At 53.2% G+C, this 17,135-nt stretch overlaps 5 protein-coding genes across 5 annotated transcripts; 2 read left to right on the plus strand and 3 right to left on the minus strand.

The window, feature by feature from the left end:
* Nucleotides 1-5,513: 5,513 nt before the first annotated feature.
* On the minus strand, nt 5,514-6,986 carry CkaCkLH20_04759 (tRNA splicing endonuclease subunit; the record flags this gene model as incomplete). The annotated part of the gene is made up of 1 exon (XM_038887478.1): nt 5,514-6,986. One exon carries the CDS (start codon nt 6,984-6,986, stop codon nt 5,514-5,516), a length of 1,473 nt encoding a protein of 490 aa, XP_038747085.1.
* Nucleotides 6,987-9,389: 2,403 nt separating this feature from the next.
* CkaCkLH20_04760 (uncharacterized protein) lies at nt 9,390-9,834 on the plus strand (the record flags this gene model as incomplete). Its single annotated transcript, XM_038887479.1, has 2 exons — nt 9,390-9,424; nt 9,669-9,834. The coding sequence occupies 2 exons, from the start codon at nt 9,390-9,392 to the stop codon at nt 9,832-9,834; spliced, it is 201 nt and encodes a 66-aa protein (XP_038747086.1).
* Nucleotides 9,835-9,942: 108 nt separating this feature from the next.
* Nucleotides 9,943-10,149, plus strand: CkaCkLH20_04761 (uncharacterized protein; the record flags this gene model as incomplete). The annotated part of the gene is made up of 1 exon (XM_038887480.1): nt 9,943-10,149. One exon carries the CDS (start codon nt 9,943-9,945, stop codon nt 10,147-10,149), a length of 207 nt encoding a protein of 68 aa, XP_038747087.1.
* A 506-nt stretch (nt 10,150-10,655) lies between these two features.
* Nucleotides 10,656-11,810, minus strand: CkaCkLH20_04762 (uncharacterized protein; the record flags this gene model as incomplete). The annotated part of the gene is made up of 1 exon (XM_038887481.1): nt 10,656-11,810. The coding sequence occupies one exon, from the start codon at nt 11,808-11,810 to the stop codon at nt 10,656-10,658; it is 1,155 nt and encodes a 384-aa protein (XP_038747088.1).
* Nucleotides 11,811-13,423: 1,613 nt separating this feature from the next.
* CkaCkLH20_04763 (3-oxoacyl-(acyl-carrier-protein) reductase) lies at nt 13,424-14,450 on the minus strand (the record flags this gene model as incomplete). The annotated part of the gene is made up of 3 exons (XM_038887482.1): nt 13,424-13,880; nt 13,933-14,263; nt 14,324-14,450. The coding sequence occupies 3 exons, from the start codon at nt 14,448-14,450 to the stop codon at nt 13,424-13,426; spliced, it is 915 nt and encodes a 304-aa protein (XP_038747089.1).
* Nucleotides 14,451-17,135: the final 2,685 nt, after the last annotated feature.

Below are 17,135 nucleotides of genomic sequence, written 5' to 3' on the forward strand. Positions count from 1 at the left end.
TGTTTTGGCGACTGAACAGCGAGTTGGAGGCGACCACGACGATGGTTGTGAAGTTGACGACAAGGTGAGAAAGTGCGAAAGTTGTGTAAGAGGGAAACTAGAAGGAAGGGAGGGGGGTCTGGGTCCGTGGACGAAATGGAGACTCTGATTCCTGCCAAGTTTGGTTGACTGCTTGGGTTGGTGTCCGTCGGTAAAGGCCGTCGGTAAAACCGTGTGAGTGCCCGGTGAATTAGAGATGTGCGCAGGGTTGGTTGGGTAAGCCACTTCCGAGTTGACGTGTTGTCTTCAGGATTGGGAGGGAGGGCGGAAAGTGATGGAAAGTGAGGTGGATTTTGGAAAGGGAGGCAAAGAATGGAAGCCGAAGGAGACGATGGAGAGCAAATGGGAGGAATTTTTTCATCAGCACCAGAAAGTCTCGATCAAGGTGGGCAGTCAGTCCAGCGGCAGTAGCAGGGTCCCGTCCCTCAGACCGTAATGTCAGCTAAGGTACGGATAGGTAGAAGCAGGATAAGCTAAGGCTAAGGGTGAGAGACAGGTTTTAGTTTCTCAAGGGAGAGACCAACCAGAGTTGCCATACGACGATGCATTTCGGGGGTGGTTCCAGTTTAGTGAGTAGTACGACAAGTTGAGGTACTTGCTCTCACTCATGAGGGCCAAGGGTACGGATAAGGTATCCTCCTCCAGTCACCAGTCATCATCATCATTCACTTTTGCTCATAGCAGATTGGGCCCTGCCCGTCAGATAGCCAGGCCACGTCTTCACATCAGATCAGATGACACTCAAGACTCATCGTTTCTCATCTCCATCTCTCTCATACTCACTCATGTACTCACTCACTCACCCCAGCCCGGGCAGAATCTCAAGTTGATCAACTTCCTGCGCCGCCGTGTACTACGTCGTGTAAAACCCAATCAATCCCAGTCATAGTTGCGACGTAGTGCCCTCTCATCTCATCGCGCGTTTGGTTCCCAGGCGGGGGCATGGCTGTCCGTCAGGGGGTACAGACAGATAAACGCCCTGGTGTAATCGGTTGTTTGGCAATCAGATAAAAAAAGAGAGAGAGAAAGCCCAATGTTCAGGCCAAGTACCTTGAGTGTTTACGTTGTGTAAGGCATTCAATAAAACATGAGGTACAACTGTCGCAGGTACATCCAACAATGCTTTGATTACCTACCTCGCCTACCTCGCGTCTGTTCGTTCCCCCTCTTTACCTTTTGCACTGGGCTTGGGTCACAGTTTTTGGGTTGGCTTGGTTGGGTTGGTCTAGGAGCAAAGTCCCAACTCAAAATCCACTGCCGTTGTCTACGCAGTAAAGCGAGATGAAATGATGAAAAGAAGGTTGGATCCCGCCATACACAATCAACTCAAGGTGTCTTTTTGCCTTTGGCCTTCAACACTTACCCCTCTCTCTCCGATTCCCACATCGTCCGTGAGCGAGAGCGCATCTCGGGGCTATCAGGCTCTCATTTGGCTGCCAATCGAATTATCCATCTGTATCTCTGACATGTACATGCGTACCTGACTAAAAAAGTACATTATTTGATATTATTACTGCAACAGCCCAGGCTAGCACAACCTAAGACAACCCGGGCGCCAGCCAACAGACGCATTTCTTGTCATGTCGGCCCACCCTTGCCATGTCCTCACGCTCACTTCTCACACCTTTTTCACTCTCTCTCTTGTGATTGTAATTGCTCCGGTCGGATCTTCGAGGACTGGCGGTTTTCCCTTGCGACAACCGACGGCAACTTTGCCCGGGTTGAGCGAAGCAAGCGACGCAACTCCAACCGTTCGCTCCAATGGCGTTGCCCACTTTCAAAACACCTCAACACGTTCGTCCTTCTACTGCGTAATCGACTGGCCGGCTGCCAAAATGCTTTCGTTTCGCATCCGTTTTCGGGTTACGCCAATCTCGGCTTTGGCGGTCGACCAGGAAAAACAAAATACTCACGCATCGGCTACCCTCCTCGTCTCTGCTCTTATCACCGATCCGTTTCTGATGCCATGAGGGAGAAAAATTCGCCATGGATCATTGGGGGATGGGACTTTGGGAATTACGATGACGAGTCCACCTGGATCTCTGGCAATTGGGCCCATATCCCAGGTCGTAACGGAGTACTAATCATCCATATTATTGATTTAGCGGTGGATCTCCGGTGCATCAGCGCATCTCATCGCATCATCGCCCGGGGGTCCCGTTTGTCCTGCTCGTCGCCGAGGTCAGGTGCCCACCTCAGCTTTAAACTCACCATCCCATTGCTAATCCGCATGTCATGCCAACTCTTGCCGCCGTGCTATTGCTGCTGCTGCTGTCGCCAGTGATAAGCCGTCGGTGTAACTCCCGCGTTGCTTGCTTCTCCCGCCCACCCCGTGCCGGAAACCTCCAACGCATTCAAAACATTACGAAATGGGGGGCCGATCTCCCCTCCTCTTCCCACCGTTTGGCGTTTTGGCCCAGGTTTCTCCAAAAAAGCACATTGCCAACAAACATGTCGGATCTGCGATACGCTCAACTCGAAACGCCCCAGTCAGTTGCCCTATCAAGGAACTCCCGAAACTGGGCAACGTCTGTCTGTCTGTGTCGGCTGCACGTTTCCTTTTCCTTCTTCGTCGTTGGTATTAATGGCTGTAACGGCCCGGTTGATTGTTGCGGGTGACAATGCGAACAAAAGCCAGCATTAATAACACCCAACGACACACATTACATTGCCGGGATTCCTAAAACCCGACCCTTCGCGCCAAGACGACTTGTTCCATCCTGATTCTGCAAATTAATCCCGTTCCTATTCCTTTCCTGTTCACGCACTCTCCGTACTTCCGTGCTCTCCGCGGCATCCGGATAAGTCCGGGAAACACCTGAACCAAAGTTTGGACTTCTCGTTGGTTCCGAGGAAACTCAACCGGTTGCAGACTGGGACACCAAAAAGAAGCAACAACGCTTGTTTCGATCAAATAGGAACTCGGGTGCTACCACGGCGCTACTAAAGTATTCGAGTTGCGAGCGAGCCCCATCTTCATGTCTCTGGCAGCAGTTCCGCATCAGTCGACCTGCATGGGCAGGCAGGCGGCTCCACGTCCGCACCTCCCTCCTACGGTACATAGCACCCACTTTGGTCGCCGAAAGACATGGCAGCATGCTAGAGTGGTTAATAGGTAAGACTTGAATTCCTTCACAATTCTGTATCTTATGCCTTCGGGCGCGCAGGTTCGAACCCTGCTGCTGTCGTAACCACATCTTTTTGTCGTTTTCTGTCTTTTTTGGTGACGTTAAAATCATTTCGGCTGGCCTTGTTTGGTTTGTTCTAGGCAGCACGCTAAACGCAATGTTTCGCTGCGAGCTTGGATCATGTTGGATGAATAGCTTCAGATGAACCTTGCATTTTTTGGCTCTGGTAGTCGACAGCTTGCATCCCCAGCTCAACACGACTCATTTCCAGGCTTTAGAACTCGACGTCTACTTCTAATTAAACGGTATTGATAGTCAGTCAAAGAGGTAAGTTGGCAACAAACTCTTGCTACGTTTTGCCATGCTCGAAAAAACATACCAGTTCCGTCCGACACCTCTCGATCCACGAATTAACGATTTCTCCGCCGTCAAACCACCACGTTCAGTCCTCCTGATAAGAGCAAATCTCGGGCATTTTTAGCGGTGTCTGTCGTTCGTTGCGGACGCACAAGTCCCGTCTGGCCACAAGTTGACAGGACAAGGGATAGGCGACGGTACCCGGGCTTGGGGCCCAGGTTCGTCTTGCGGCACAGTCATTTTCCTTCTTACTCTGATATCAGTCCATGGACTGACTTGCATATGCACGAGGCACTTTCGGTTGTTGGTGTTCTGACAGAGAGACTGGAGCCCAACCGAAGTCAAAAAAAAATCATTCAGAGCAAGCCAGCCCACCGCAAGTCCTGCATGAGAGAGGAACCAACACATCATGGGCGCACCGCTGTTCTTACGTCACCTTTAAAATGAGCTCTCGCGTACGTACGGCCGAAGTTCATCTGCAGAAGTTACCCAACAGGTAATGACCAAAGCAGATCGCGTGGAAATTCGAGTGAGTGTGCGGGAACTACGGGCTTATAACGAGTATGATGAGGATTCTCATGATGCTCCTGAACAACTCATCTGCTGCCAGGCCTACTGGATTACTTCACCTTCCCTATCATGAGAGCTGACCACGGAATCATTCGGTTCAACCTTCACTTCTCACCAAATACCAACCTGAACCCGGAAAACTCGAACCCCTTCAGTTGGTAACCTAAACCGAAAAGGATAACGATTACGTGCCTCACGCACACACACGCGCGCGCGCACCCCTGCAGCCTACCTACCTTACTTACCTTCCCTCTCAATTCCTCTCACCCTCACTCACGGTTCCAGTAAATAACACGTCCCTCCAATTTTCCATGTGATCGCGACCCCCTCCCATCAAGACCCTTGGCAGAACAAGACAAGGACAAAAACACAAAAGGCTCTCGGCATCGAACTGAGACTCATACACTACAGCCAAGCCGTACGACACACACACACACCACGGTAATTTGGCTCTGGTGTGACTTTGACTGTACTTGTGCCGCCTGCGAAACTTTGCGCATCGAACCACCGTGATTGTGCGTCTCATGGCGGCTGGAGGTGTATCCCTGCAACTCATGGGATACTATGTGAGTGACATGGGATACGAGGCGCAATGAGAACATATTTAGGGGAAAGCTTATAGTGAGTAGTACTTACTTCAAAAGGCTCGCCATCCCGATACGAAGGGCGGGAAAGGGACACCTTTTGATGAGTGCTGATACTGAGAGGACCTTGGTGAATCACGCAACTCAACCCCTCATTTGCTGAAGCTGACCTACTTCCAACCACCCCCGAACACAACATGAACCTTCGGCGGCGTTGGAGATCATGTAGAGCCTGTGTAACATGGGCCGATAATAGCCTAAACGTACACAAATACTCGCTCCGTGCGACTTCTTGTTGCCTTCCTAGGTAGGTAGGTAGCTTTCACAACGGCAAGCGCCTGAGTAGGCAATTCACATGGTTGGTTGGAGGAAAGATGCCACATTGGGGAACCTGGAGGATTGTTGATGGCGTGCTTGATATCGCCGGATGACTCACAGCGATAATGCGCGCCTCAGTTCGTCATCGAAGCGATGGTTAACCGTGAGCGACAATTGTGGCAAATAGGGAGAAGTCGTCAAAGTCTGTTAAGCTGCTTGAGACAAACGCCAACACGGGCGTGCCTATATTGATGTGATAATAGGCACACATACGGGATATGTCGTCGTAATCATTTGTAATGTAACTCCCAGATGCCTCTTATGGCCCTGGATCCGATGGAGGTCCATACACAAGCCTCCAAGTCGTGAGGCCTTCTAGTAGGTAACATCACATAACTCTCAATGCCACAGTGTTGGGTATCCATTCCGAGCCGTCCGATCCCACACGGCTGCTCCGTCTTCCTCCGCCGTATGACCAAAATCACGGATCCCGCGTCACGGCTCCATTTCGGGCCCCTCATCGACCCCGACCCCGTCCGCGGCCCCGTCCACGTCCGCCGCGACCACCTCTTCCACCCTTCCCGCCGCGGAAAGCACCCTTGTCAAACCGCTCATACAGCTTCTCCTCTCCGTACGCCGCCTGGCCGAACCTCATGAAGTTGACCAGCCCGCGGTCCACCACCGCGATCAGCACGTTCCGGTATCCGTGCCTCAGGCGCTGATACAACCTTCCCGGTCCTTCCATGGCAACGGGGTCGGGCGGCTCGTAGGGCGAGGCACCCAGCAGCGCGGAGACCTCCTCGAACGACGGCACGGCCGTGTCCCGCGCGTCGGCGACGGCGATGCGGAAGTCCGGCGGCGGCAGGTCCGTGACCTTAATGTTCGGGTGCTTCGAGGGCTTCCAGACGTGCCAGAAGACCTTGTACGGGTCTTCCGGCTCTACTGGTTCTGAAGGGATCTTGGGGTCGTAGCGGGAGAGGAGCTCGAGTTGCTTGTAGACGTGGGTGTATTGCCTGTAGATGCCCGGCCGAACGAGGGGTCCGTAGGGAGCGTGATGCGGCTGGCGGTCGAACAGGGAGACAAGCCACTGCCAGAGGGATGTCCTCGGCGGCTCTGGCTGAGAAGCTTGGTAGAGAGGATCCCGCGGCGCGCGATGGACGTGGTATCCTGAGCGCTTCAGGTGAGAGTAGACTTGATATTTCGGCAGCGAGATCTTCCCCCTCTCCCCGTCCAGGCCGATGAAGAGCGAGTACGCGGCTTGCAGACTCAGAGGCACTCCCGCCTCGAACTCTTCGTCTGAGTCCTCCTTCTCGTTCGCCTTGTCATCGTCCTTCTCATCCGTCTTGTCATCCTGCTCCTCTGTCGCCTTAACCTCGGGCGGTGGCAGGATATCCGTCAACTCGCGGAACGGCCACCAGAGCTCCAGACTGCCTCTCTCGACCAGAAACAGCGCCTCTTCGGGCAGCAACCACAACTTTCCAACTGCCGGCCTCGGTGCCTTGAGTCCCCTCACAACGCGCCCCATGCTCTTCGCCTGCGGGCCCTTCAGATCCTCCACGACGACCACACGCTCCTCGGCGTAGAGCGGCCTCGTCTCCGCCAAGAACTCTTGTAGGTACTCCGGCTTCGCCAGCCCGGAGGTATCGCCCCGCTCCATGATGCCCTCCAGCGCCTCGGGCCAGTAGTCGGGGAAGTACCACCCCTTGCTCCATGCGTCGCGGTGTACGCGGGTGTAGCTCAGGACCTCCTCGATGACCTGCCGACTGGTCTCGAGCTGGTTCTCTTGTGCTCTCGTGCCGTGCGATTCGAAATCCTTTTGGCCCTTGCGTACGGCCTGGCTCGAGACTCCCTTCTTGTTGAACATGGACGTGAACAGGCGCATGTCGAAGAGGCCTTCGTCCTCGGCCTCGTCGCCGGCGCCGGCGCCGGAGTCATTGTTTGGCAGGGCGGCCGGGGCAGCGGTCGGGTTGTCGTCGTCGTCGAGGGGCATTGTGGCAGTAGTAGGTCTCGCTTGCGGCGGCTATCTTCGGCCGTGAAATTCGGTCGCAAAAGTTCGGTATCGCAAATTCTTCAACGGCGACTCGTAGCTCGTCGTATCGAAATTGCTGCAGTTCGCGAGGTGTTGAAGTGACGTGGTCGGCGGTATGACTCTTGCGCAAGTTGGACCCCTCCAGAAGGAAAGAAAAAAATTGGGCGGCAGGTAGGGGAGCTTCTGGGAAGCTTCGGCCAATTGAATTTCGCAGGTAAGATCGGGCTTTTCCAGGTATTGCAGCTTTGCTGCATTTTGACCACCTTACTGTCATCTAGAGGGACATCAAATCAACGAACACAACAAGAACTGCTTTCCATGTCTTTTGTTCTGTCTCTGTGTCTGGGTTTCATTGTTTGCTCGCAAATTGAATGGTATGTTCCCTATTCCCTCATGTTCGTGGACCGAACTAAGCCATCCATATGCTTTGGCGAGCGTATCCATCTCAGCGCCGAAGTCAGTTATCACTCTGCAACCAGTTCAAATTGTTTTTGCTGTATTCTTGCAAGTGCTTTTGAGTTCATGTCGTTGGCATTCTTGTTTTCGCTGGTGGGTATGGCTGTACTCCGTCATCTTCCTTGGTGTTTTGGTCTTCGAGTTGCTGCTGAGAGAGCCACCCCGAATTAAGTCCAGTAAAGCCAACTCATATTTCATTTTGAAGAGCGATCAAAAATGATGTGTCTTGTGCTTATTTGGAGTCTTGGAGACTGAAACGCGGGTCCCAACGCTGCTCTCAATGGCGCTGTACACATTGCGACACTGATCCATTCAAAGAGTCTGGACAACGCGTACGAGGCCCAGCTAAGTGGAAGTACATTGAGCAGTGATTGAGAGCATTTAAAAAGGAAAGATGGGTCAAAGCAGCACCTGGAAACCACCTCAAAGAATGAGAAAACACCAAAAAATGTCAAAAATTGATGGAGACGAGATTCGAACTCGCGCGGTTTCCCACTACGGTTCACTGCATCTCACGATGCTGAAACCTAAACGTAGCGCCTTAGACCACTCGGCCACTCCACCTGATGTCTTTGGATGAAAGGAATGGCGAGATTTGAGCTTGAGTAGCCGAGGTTCGGTTTCGTGGTGGTTTGGCCGAATTCCGCCGGTCAACTCCGAAGGTGTGGTGTGGGTGTGTCATTGCCGCTAGTCCGAATGGGGAAAGAGCCGGTTTAAGGTTCCCAGCTCAGAAAAAGTGATTGATGCGACTTGAAATGCTATGTTGGCGCTTTTTTGGCACGTTGGGGGCATCTCACATAACAACATGAATCCATATTTCTGGGGCAATTTGAACACGGCATTCGATAGAGAATCAAGTGTTCTTTCGGGTTCAGCAACTTCTGTTGTGGTGCTGGCTTGCTGGAGTTGTCGGCCCTCTTCGGCGCAAAGTCTGATTTCAATGCCGAACATGCCACCACCACCATTATGAGCTCGCGACAACTGGGGCTTGCGAACCCTCTTAAATATTATCAACCCTTCAGTTTCTCATTGCCCTTTGAGGTGTGGTTTAATGGTATCTTCCATTGCCATCATTAAAAGTGTTGGGAGTCCGAAAATGAGTCGCGTCAACATGCGAGCCTGCTAGCGCAGGCTCGCCCGACTTTTTCGCTTCTTTTTTACTTCTCCTTTATAGTCCTCAAAGACAAGTACCATAGTGATTGTCGCGTCTGTTGTTATCTCCTCTGTTGTTGTTGCGTCTATTGTTATTGCTATTACTGTTGCCCTTATTGCTGCTGCCCTTGGTGCTGTTGTCGTTCATTGTCGTCCATATCCAATATGGGTGTGATTTAATTTACTCCTTTCAATTCTGTTTGCTGCCAGTTTTAAATCATCAAGATGCAGTGACTGACAACATTTAAATCCATATGTATTCAAGCGATAACAAGACATTGCATTACCAGCTAGTATCACAGGATATTTCGCTACACAAATCACAGCTACAAAACCCTCAACTCCGTCTGTTACTTTTCCCCCCCTACTTACTGGTTCTGTCGTCGCCGATACCGCAGCTTCCTGAAGCAAGCATTTCAGACGGCGGGCGACACACTTGGAATTATTCATATTGGCGATGGTGTTTTACTTCTCTGATGCTGGTATGACGCAACCTGATGATACGCATGGCAACCCGCGTGCGCTTCCTTCAGACACCAACTACGCCAAATCTATAGAAGACGCAGACAAGAATGAAAGGTGGTCCAAGTCTGCGGTCGCATTTGCCACTGAATCGGTGTATCTGCTCGGACATCAAGACGGAAAGGACAGAATGTCGCACTTGGTCGACCACATGCAAGAACCACATGCTCAGAAACCCTCAACTTACAAGATTGAAGTCGCAGGAACCAGCTTTGATCCTCATCTTGCCATCATATGGCACACGTGGACCTTTACCGACAAGCGCTAGAGTATGAGCGAGTCAATGGAAACATACTCGCGGAAGAGTTTCATTACATCAAGGCACGCACTCTTAACTCATCATAGGGAAAAGAGCGTAATATATCTTTAACAACTATATCTAATCTAATAAGCAAACGTCATATTCAATCTGGATGTCGTTAGTCCCTTGCCTATATCTCGAGTTTAAATAATCTGAGACTAGTAGACAGGTAGACTTAACCACTTGTATGTTGGATACTTACTGAATAAGAGGACGACGACGACGGGCGACGACAAGGACGACGACGAGGACGACGACAAGGACGACAACAAGGACGACAACAAGGACAACAACAAGGGCGACAATAGGAACAAGAACAAGAATGACAATAAGGACAATAATAAAAGACGACAACAGCGAGGACAACAACAAGCATAACAACAACAAGGATAATAACGACAAGGACAGCAACAATGAGGACGACAAAGATAAGGACAACGACGACAATAAGGATAATACCGACAAGGAGATTAATAACGACAAGGGATGATAACAACAATGAGGACGATGACGAAGGACGACAACAACAAGAATAATAACGACAAGCAGGATGACGACGATAATGAGGACGACAACGATAAGGACGATGATGACAAGGACAACAATAAGGACGACAATGAGGATGGCGACAAGGATGATATTAACACCCATAAGTTTACGACCATCTACTTGATAATGTCGGGAGAATTGTAAGGAATTGAGGAAACTGTATTTTATTTTCTTGTATAACCTAAACGAAAACCTGGGTGTTATGTTCAACCTGCTGGCCACGCTTCTCTCTCTGGACGTCGTTGCTTGGGCCGGTCTCGTGGGCTTCTGGTACTTGTCAACCACAGATGTTAGGCTTCCCGAGACAACAGACGGTGTCTTATTGCGAGAGTGCTGACTATTGGATTCCCAAGCGTTAGATGCGACTTTCTCTGTGGGCACTTATTAACCATAGACATCAGACTTCCCGAGATAAACTCCAAGCGTTAGGCATCCTACTGCTGCGTGCTTGTTGTGGTCATAAATTTTCAAGTGGTAACAAGATGTTGCATTGCTGGTATCACAGGATATTTTGCCATACAATCCATAACTACAAAAACCTCCGTCTGTTACATTTTCTCCAAGAATTGAAATCATCTTATTCGGGATCTCCGACCTTCTCCTTGCGTGTTTCCATCACATTCCTCCAACACATTTCTCGGCATCTTCCTTTAGACGGCACGGGCCGCGGCAGCCGTGGAAGTCGGAGCAGCCGTGGACGAGAAGCCGGGAGGGGGTCCACCGGGACCGCCGGGACCTCCGGGGCCGCCGCCGCCGCCGCTCTGGTCGACGCCGCCACCCTCGTAGTAGTGCGCGGCCGCCTGGACCTGGTCGCTGTAGTCGGCGGTGGTATCGATGCCGATGGTGATCCACATGAGGAGGCCGTCGTTGAGGTCGTCGCCGAGCTTGACATACTTGAGGAACGGGTCGTACTCGGCGGTGGCCTCGCCGGCCGCGATGCCGTCCTGGAGGTTGGTCGTGAGCTGCTGCTGGTTGGAGGTGTACGGGGCCAGGAGCTCGACCTCGCTGATGATGCTCTGGTCGAAGAAGATCTGGCCGATGTTCTTAGCGGTGCCGCCCTCAAAGGTGCCGTTGGGCAGGATCTCGGGGCCATCGGTCGTCATAACGTGGATGTGGGTGGCGCGGCCGGTGTAGTGGCCGGGGAAGATCGTGTCGAATTGCACGACGCCGTCGGCATCGCTCTGCTGAACACCGCGGCCGTGGGTGGTGTTCAGACCGCCCTGGCCCTGGGCGGAGACACCAGAGTACACGCCGGTAGCGTTACAGTGCCAGATGTCGATGAGCTGGTCAGGGAGAGGACCGCAGTTGGTAACATCGACAAATTGCACATCCAAGTGGACGGGGACACCACCCTGGCCGTCGGTGATGTCAGTACGGATGAGCTCGCCCTCGACATAGTACGGCCCGATGGTAGTCTCAGGGACAAGGGCGCAGGTAGCGTTGGAGCCGAAGATCTCTTCGAGGGGGGTGTCGAGGGTGTAGCCGGCGTCTGAGGCGTGGTCGATAGCAGCCCACTTCTCGAGGTCGGCCTGAGCACGCTTGCGCATCTTCTGGCCGTCGAGGCCGCGCTCGGCACGGAGACGCTGAGCGGTGGCGGCGCGGCGGTCGAGGGCACGCTGCTTGAGGGCCAGGGCAGAGGGAGAGTTGGAGCAGGCGTCGAGGGCGCGCTTGCCGTAGGTGGTCACGACGGAGCGGAGGGCCAGCTCGGCGGCGATCTCCTCGGCGGTGTGGGTACCGTGGGCGGCGACGGAGCCGAAGAGGGGAGAGACGGCCAAGGCCGCGGCGAGGGCGGTGCGGAGAGCCATTTTGAGATGATGCGGTTAACACGGAGGAGCAAAGGATGAGGGCGAGGAGGTTGAAGGGCTGGAGGAGGTGAAGAGCCTGGTGGAAAGAGATTCGATCTACAGGAGGAATCTCGTCTCTTCTTATATCACTCTTCTTCTTGGCATCTTCACGATCAACAACCTGCTTCTCTACGAACCAAACTTCTGCCGAACTCCTGGCCAACTCCTTGATGATTGTCGTCTTGGCAATGCTATGCCGTGCTCAGTCGCCGCTGGCGCAAAACATCCAGCAAAAGCAACGACATTCCGCAACGAGTAGAGACCCCCCGTCCCCACACTCCCGCAGGCGCATCTCGAGACATCGTCGTCACCTTCCTTCAAAGACGTTTCGCCGGAGCACGAGGTGACGGAGGAGGTCTAGTTTAGCCGTGATATGGCGCCGCCTCTGTAAAGACTAACACAGGGGGGCTGCGGGGTGGCGGGAGCAGGGCCCGAGGACCGGGGGGCCATCTTATTCGGAGGGGGGATCGTCTGATGTCCAATGACAGCGAAACCAATTCGACTTACGTTGCTTTGGTCAAATCTATCCCGCGCCGTAGCGTAGGGCGATGTCATGTACGGGAACGGGGGTTTGGACGGAAGGGGTGTGGGGCCGGGGGGGAGACTGGAGATCTGGCGCATCGGGATGTGGGCGGCGTGTGGTTACGCGGCTCGGCCGAGACCAGGAACACTTGCAGAAGGGCAAACAAACCTGCGGCGGCAGATGGCCGAAGGAAGACTTTCACGTTGGAAGAGGAAGGAGGAAAGCCGCCAGTGGATAGAAACCATTACGTGGACTGCCGCTTGAGAAGCGGTATCACACTTGCCAAGAGATGCTCCCGGTCAAAAGACTGGTTGACGTGCTGGCAGGTCCAGATTGCCCTGGGGTTTCATCTTCAAGGGGGGGACTTTTTGATTAAAAGAAGGCGTCGATAGGAGGTCATTGACCGTCACTCTATGGCCGCGGCTTCACGGTAGTTCTGTTTGTGGAGACTCGATGAGCCTTTAGCGGCGGCAAGGGGCAGATATGCTTGAATGTTCTCGCCCTGGCCGATCCTTGAAATGTGGGATTTGAGGTCGAAGTGGTGACGCGTCACGAGCGAATGAGGCAGAAGTGAATGTAATCGGTGGTCCTCTATGGAGAAGACGGACATCAACGCCGGGGAAATAAATGATATGGTTATTATCTTACCCACTAAAGAGGCCTCGGAGGATATGGTCGAGGACGGAAAGTGGTAATGGTGTACGGAGTTGTTCAAGCTTGTTGATGATCTCCTATGGCAGTCCCGGTTATCGAGGGGTTGGTGCAACTTCATCCTCCTCTATCCGCCGGTGACGTGCTCATGAACCTCTCTGAAGTTCTTTCATGTGCTCGGCAGGGGAACAGATGGTCAACACTCGAATTCTGGAGACTTGACAATATCCACCTTTCCAGGATCCCGCGGCCTCCTCGAGACTCCTCCGAACTCATAACATGTGGCCCAAGGGCATAACTCCGTCAAACTTGCCGTATGGTCAACTACTGTATTCCAACATGTACGTCTGGCATATGTACACAGACCGATCGTCACAACGATATTCATCTCATTCGCTGTTCATGCGAGCTTGCCAACAACATACGGATGTCCCGCACTCAAGCCGCCATCAACAGCCCACGCCTGGCCGTTGACGTAGCTGCTTTCATCACTGCCCAAGAACAAAGCCACGCGCGCGATCTCATCAGCGCGGCCGCCGCGCTTCATGGGGTTGATCTGACCGATCCTGCCCTCCGTTCCTCGCGCGCGCGCCGAGTCGTACACGGGGGCCGTCATGCCCGTCTCGATGAGGCCCGGGCAGATGGCGTTGGCGCGGACGTTGGTGCCAGCGAGCTGGTAGGCGACGGTTTGCGCGAGGGAAATCACGGCGGCCTTGGCGGACGAGTAGGGAGTCGTGCCGGCGTTGGAGCGGATGCCGGCGACGGAGGCGGTGAAGATGAGGCTGCCGCGTGACGTCGTCTTCTCGGCGGAGGTCTTTTGCATGGCGGGCGCTGCGTGCTTCGCGGCGAGGAAGACGCTGTGCGAACGAGTCAGTTTTCGGAGGCTTCGGTGTGCCGGGACGCTCTCACCTCAAGACGTTGACGCGCATATTAGTCATGAAATCTTCTGCGCTGATATCGGTGAAGAGTTGGTGAGGGCCGGTGATGCCCGCGTTCGCAAAGTAGACGTCCAGCCTGCCGTATGTTGTCATTGCATGTGAAATGACATCCTTGACGGCGCTCTCGTTGGAGGCGTCAAACTTGCGGGTGTGGACCTCGACTTTGGGGAAGAGGCTGTTGATCTCGCGCTTGTGAGTCTCGAGGTTCGTATCGTCAAAGTCGCAGATGTAGATGGCTCGGGCATTGTTCTCGGCGAACTGGTGGGCGGAGGCTCGACCGATGCCCTTGATAGAGTTCGCGCCTGTTCAATTGTGAGTCTATTGGAATCGGCGAAAGCCGTCAAACATCTGAAGCGACTGACCTGTGATGATAACAACCTTGCCTTGAGTCCGGGCTGCGGCGGAGGGTCCGGCGACCTTGGTGATGGGGTCGATGCCGTCGAGCTGCTTGCCGAGGGCTTGCAGTCTTTGTTGCGCCTTGTCGGCCATGATGCTGCTGTGGTGGTTGATTGAGTTCAGTTGAGAAAGACTAATCTACATGGCTTCAGTCAACTGAAACCGAGGTTCTTGATCGAAATAGTAATCCAATGCAATATGTATCGTGAGAAACGTTGGACAAATTGAGGGGAGCGGAGGCCGAGGAAGGAGCTCCAAGCTTGTCGAGAGGGAAAGCTGGACCGAGGCTCACCGGCGCCGAAGCTTCACCGCGCTAGGCGATGACACGCTATTTGCGGGGTTACCCCGGATGCTAGCGGGGGACTTCATCGGATAACTTCCCCGGGCGGGCCGGCAGTCGGCTTTAACAGCGGAGGGACCGGCTTCGTAGAAGTCCTTTACTATCACTTGTTCAACACCCAATTGGAATTATTACCCTGACGATGATGGGCTTTCAAAACAATCCCGACAATGTGACTGGGAGACTGGAATCTGTCGGCTCCGACGGACTTCGCAACTTGCACCGAAATCTCCGGGCACGAAGTTCCTAGACATCTTTCAAGTTGCTTTGACTGCTGACATGTCGTTTTCACCGCTGGTGCTCAAAACCTCTCATGGAACCAGATCCATCTGTTTCTGCAAAATCGTTCGTTTGGATTGCCAAGTTTGGAACCTCGCAGACAGAGAGGCGGTGTCTCCTAGACAACGAATCATACACCCACACGTCCAGGCTGGGCATGCCGCGATCAACCATTTCTGGAACAAATCGATGCAGCATCCCGAGACAAACAACGCACTATCAGCATCAACACCAGATCTTACGGCCGAAATCTCTGCTCACACTGGATCGAGCACCGATTGCTCAAATCAGAACTCATGAGACAGCGTCCCGTCCACATCAACATTCCAGACAACGCCGTTCGTCAGCTTCGTTCGCATTCGCCTTTTGACCGCAAATACGGCTCAATGCATTCATATGGCGTCAGTCGTCAACGTGTCTTTGAGTCGAGCTCCATCGAATTAGCTTTGCTGTGAGTTCAGGGTGTCAAGAATCAGTTGAGGCCTCGATCATCGCTGGCAACTGCACAGTGTCCGTTATTTATGTGCTCAGCTGAAGTCGTAGCTTCAGGCAGAGTTTTGTTCTAGCTCGAGTCAAACGAGAGACAAGCTATCGAAAGCCTTCCGATGTGGCTTCTCAGCAAGCCAAACCAAAGAAGCCGGGGAGACTTTGAACTACCTTTCGGTTAGAAGCTGAGAGCAACCTTGCTGAGGGCAACCTTCGGAACGCCTTCCTTACATAGGCGCCGAGAATATGGACTGTTTACTAGTTGGTAAGTTAGGCTGGCATCCAATACGAGCCTCGCCTATGAAAATGTCACTTCGAACAACCTTCAGCTTGCCCGCGCGCTCTCTTCACCAAGCATTCTACGAAGACGACAAGGGGAAAAAGGGGCATATGTAGCCGCTTACCCAATACCAAGAGAGAATGTCCAATATTCTCAGGGCATACGAAATAACCTGAACGGCTACGCAGATCCCTGCAGCCACCGGCCGTAGATCCTCGGCCATTCCACGCCACACCAGTAAAGATTCACCCTTCAACACTCTGCGAGAACGGATTCTCAAGGATGCAGACACTCAATTGCGGAACATTTACCACGTGCGTCGTACAGCCCTAGCATCACCGTTTAGTGGCGCACATCTTGAGGATGTATCTAAGCCTTATTGCAGGCTTACATTTGAAAATCTAGGCCTACCGCTCAGCTTCTCAGGGGACCTGGATAATCACGGAAGTCGATCTTTCCGCTGTCCATGGCGAGAATCTCGTGCTGCTCCACGAGCTTTCACCATCCATATTCTTCCCTAGCCTGGTTTGTCGTGACTCCTGATGCCGGACTTCATTCCCAAAACGACATCTTGCGCCGGAACACTGAGCTAGTAGATCGCGGGTAAGAGCATGCTATGCCGTCCGGGTTCCGGTGGCATGCGATTGTTCACCAAATGTTGAGACTTGTCGAAACTCAAAGGCTTCTACTCTCGCGATGGCGACTTGGCTGCAGCCTGAACCTAGCCTTTCAAGGAGATCCAAGTTTCCCTCTGCTCTCTCCTTGATCTTATATGTCCATTTATCGTCACTTCTGTCGTGCAGCGCGATGCCATCGCGGACAATCGGGGTCAGAAAACCGCTTCCTGCATAACCATCCCGCTTCCACGCCTACAAACTCCAAACGCACTCAATCGGAAGACATTCCCTGCGGATCCGATCTCGACAGCCAACGAAGCTGGAAACATGCCCAAACCGGCCGGCCAGTGCCACCACACCAACATCCAACGTGGAAGCCCTCTCGTGTGCGTCTCACGATGTCTGTGGTCGTTCGCCTAGGCCCAAAATCCATTGGTTCCAACGCCGTGATACGGTGGTCTGTGTTTCTTCATCCCGGCCCCCTCGTGGCACGTCGCCAGGCTCGCCCCCCATGCAGAGGAAGAAGAGGTAATCCCATATAAGCTTAGCGGGCAACGTTAACGGGTTGCTCTTTCTTCAAACCCCCGGTCCGTACGTGTTTTCGGAAGACAGGCATTCCGTTGAGGGAGTCCCCGAGTGGCCGGACGTCGATGTCGTGGTTCCCGCGGTGCTTCCTGTTGAGTTCGTGCGAAGTAAGGCCGTTTCGTGACACAAGAGCTACTGGGAGCGCAGGTCCAATCGCAGATTCTACGGTTCTGGTTGCGAATCAGCCTCGA

Source organism: Colletotrichum karsti (assembly GCF_011947395.1).
Source record: "Colletotrichum karsti strain CkLH20 chromosome Unknown Scaffold13, whole genome shotgun sequence".
NCBI classification, from domain to species: Eukaryota; Fungi; Ascomycota; class Sordariomycetes; order Glomerellales; family Glomerellaceae; genus Colletotrichum; species Colletotrichum karsti.